At 42.6% G+C, this 2,500-nt stretch overlaps 1 protein-coding gene and 1 long non-coding RNA gene across 4 annotated transcripts in view; one reads left to right on the top strand and one right to left on the bottom strand.

The window, feature by feature from the left end:
* LOC138056664 (uncharacterized) overlaps positions 1 to 389 on the top strand; it is a 9,345-nt gene extending 8,956 nt beyond the window's left edge. The window contains exon 2 of the long non-coding RNA XR_011133501.1: positions 1 to 389. This exon is cut by the window's left edge and continues 1,209 nt beyond it. This is a non-coding gene — a long non-coding RNA (uncharacterized lncRNA).
* The window catches only part of LOC138056656 (glucose-6-phosphate exchanger SLC37A2-like), a 33,533-nt gene that overhangs the window by 14,316 nt on the left and 16,717 nt on the right, over positions 1 to 2,500 (bottom strand). For 2 of the 3 annotated variants that reach the window (XM_068902515.1, XM_068902514.1), the window contains one exon: positions 395 to 2,500. This exon is cut by the window's right edge and continues 462 nt beyond it. The exons of the other annotated variant lie outside the window; for it this stretch is intronic. In XM_068902515.1, coding sequence (XP_068758616.1) covers positions 1,090 to 2,500 — 1,411 coding nt within the window. In that variant the 3' untranslated portion in view covers positions 395 to 1,089. Of the gene's footprint in view, positions 1 to 394 lie in introns of those variants that run through there. 3 annotated transcript variants of the gene reach the window in all.

Raw genomic sequence — 2,500 nt, 5'->3', positions numbered from 1 at the left:
CTTCAAAACTTTGCGACAAGAATCGTCCTTGGCTTGAAGAAATACGATCACATCTGCGAGGGACTAAAATCATTAGGATGGCTGGAAATCAACCATAAACTCAAGTTTAATGACTGTGTCATGATGTATAAATGCCTTAACGAAGGCGCTCCTGCGTATCTATCAAAGAGGTTCGAGAAGCGCTCTCAGATCCATGGCCGAGCCACAAGGAACAGAAACGACTTGGACTTGATCAAATGTCGCCTTGCCACAGGGCAACGATTTTTCAGCTTTCGTGGAGCCAAAGCATGGAACGAGGTTCCAAAATCCGTTAGAGATGCTACCTCGTTAAATAATTTTAAAAAGAATTTAATGAAACTATTCAAGGAACTTTAAGACCTCTTTCCCCCAATTGTATATAATTTCTTGGCTTTATTTATTATATTCTATTTTTATGTCCATCTCCATTTTTATACTATTGTAGGTAATTTATTCATGACTATTTTTTACATTGTGGCTGAAAAGCCCCTATGGTGGAGCTTCAATAAATGTATGTATGGGTCGGTCGGTCAGTCAGATTGAAAAAAAAAAAAACCTAAAAAAAAATCACAAGAAGTCTTGGAATCGGAGGCCTGGTACCCCAACATCAGTGCTGTGGAGCCTGGAAACAACAAGACATGAAGCCAAAATCAATTTTGGTGGAAAAGTTGGTTATGTACAATTAAGAAGTGTTTTTTCTATGCTGTTACTGTTTTTCTCTATGCTCATTTCTCAGATTAAAAGAATTATTTAAAGTGGAAAATGGTTTAACCTTTTTTTTGGAAAATGCCAAAAATTTGGGTCGGTCAGACAACGCTTAACGGAGATAAAAAGGTCTTTTTTGTTAAGCCTCCTCAGCCTCCTTTACTTAGCATTTTTCCGCTATTTATGCGTCATTCATGGTATTGATATAAAGTTGATCAAGATTTTTAATCTAATCCTCACTTCAAATATCATAGAAGATGATAACGATAGCTAAATAAAGTTTTGTGAAGTTCGTTATATATATTTTGTCGTTCGGTCGTGCCATGCCATGCCGTAGACAAAAGAGAAAGCCCTCGATGGAATTGTTCACATGTCTTCTGTTTCATTGTGATGTTCGTCTGTCACCTTCATCACTGCCTCCAACCACAAAGAACCTTCAGTGGTAAACGTGCGATGTACTGGAGTTGGGTAGCGAAACACGTGTGGCTCTTTAGGCTCACACCAGCATCTTTTGAAACGATCATATTTTAAAATGTCACCCCAAGGAGGCCGCCATATTTTGAAGGACACTTCGATTTGCGTCGCACGGCTATGGATTTTAACCTGCTGTCTCTTTCCTGTTACTTCCTTTGTAAATTTCTTGCCGTTCAGTAGGAACTTCACAACCATTTTGGAGAGCCCTGAGTACCACCAACCATCAGATACGTATTTCATGACTGCAAATTTGGGCCTTTTTCGTCGTTCTCGCTTGTCAATAATGTCAACAACTTCATGGCTTGATTCTGAGCCAGCTGGATTTTCCTCTTCAGAGCTTAGATCCTCCAAATTCTCTAATAGCTCCACAGCCTTCTCAATCACAACAACACCCGGGAGGTTTAAGGGTGTAATTGTTTCTGGAAATTCTAATTGCTTTTCAGCAATCTCACCAGCTTTCTCAATTGCAACTCTTATGACTCCCTTGGTTAATGGTTCTGGAATGCGCTTTATTAAGTGCTTTGCTTGATCGGGAAGTGACGCTCCCTGCTCACCAATTTCGTCCAGTGCGGCCTCATCATTGACGGGTATTGCAGAACCAACTTCGCCCACTGTAACTGCAAGCGTTGCCGCGACAGCTGCTGCGCACTGACATGCTGCATGACCGAGTGCCTGCTTTATTGTGATTTCCTCACCATCGATGAATCGTCTTTTTGCATCTTTACCAAGGGATGATACAATTGCACAACCAGCGGCAATGGCTAATCTTATTCCCTTCAGCTCAGCAACTGAGACGGCCGCAGTCTCCAGGGCAGCTGTTGCTATAGCGGCTCCACCGGGCAGAAAGGCAAGAAGATATCCAATCTGTGTAGACATGAGCCATTTTTTAACATCGCACCCATCCAAGACTGCCTTCTTGCTAACAGTCTCGCATAGCGAGTTTACCCCTCCTTCAATAGTACCAATCAGGAAAGGAGACGACCAGCCAGCGGTAAGAACGACCGACACAATGCCTGCGATAGTAAGACCAGCCGATAAAGCAAGCAGACCCATCCTCTTAATCCACGCCAGACGTTGAGCAGGTGTTTCGCATTCCGGCCAAAACACAGCCTTGAACCGTTTCCCCGACAGCCACCCCTTATCAAAGTCGACCAAGTTGTTGTATCGCGCACGTTTTTCTCGGTCTTTTAAAACATCATAGGCCATGATCAACTCTTTGACAATTTGCATATCGCCTTCTTCGTTATGGTCAGGATGCCATATTTGTATCTCCAGGAGGAAAGCCCTGAAGATTGCTTTATCC

The sequence above is a fragment of the Montipora capricornis genome, chromosome 7, assembly GCF_036669925.1.
Source record: "Montipora capricornis isolate CH-2021 chromosome 7, ASM3666992v2, whole genome shotgun sequence".
NCBI lineage: Eukaryota > Metazoa > Cnidaria > Anthozoa > Scleractinia > Acroporidae > Montipora > Montipora capricornis.
This window is presented reverse-complemented; position numbering and strand designations above follow the sequence as displayed.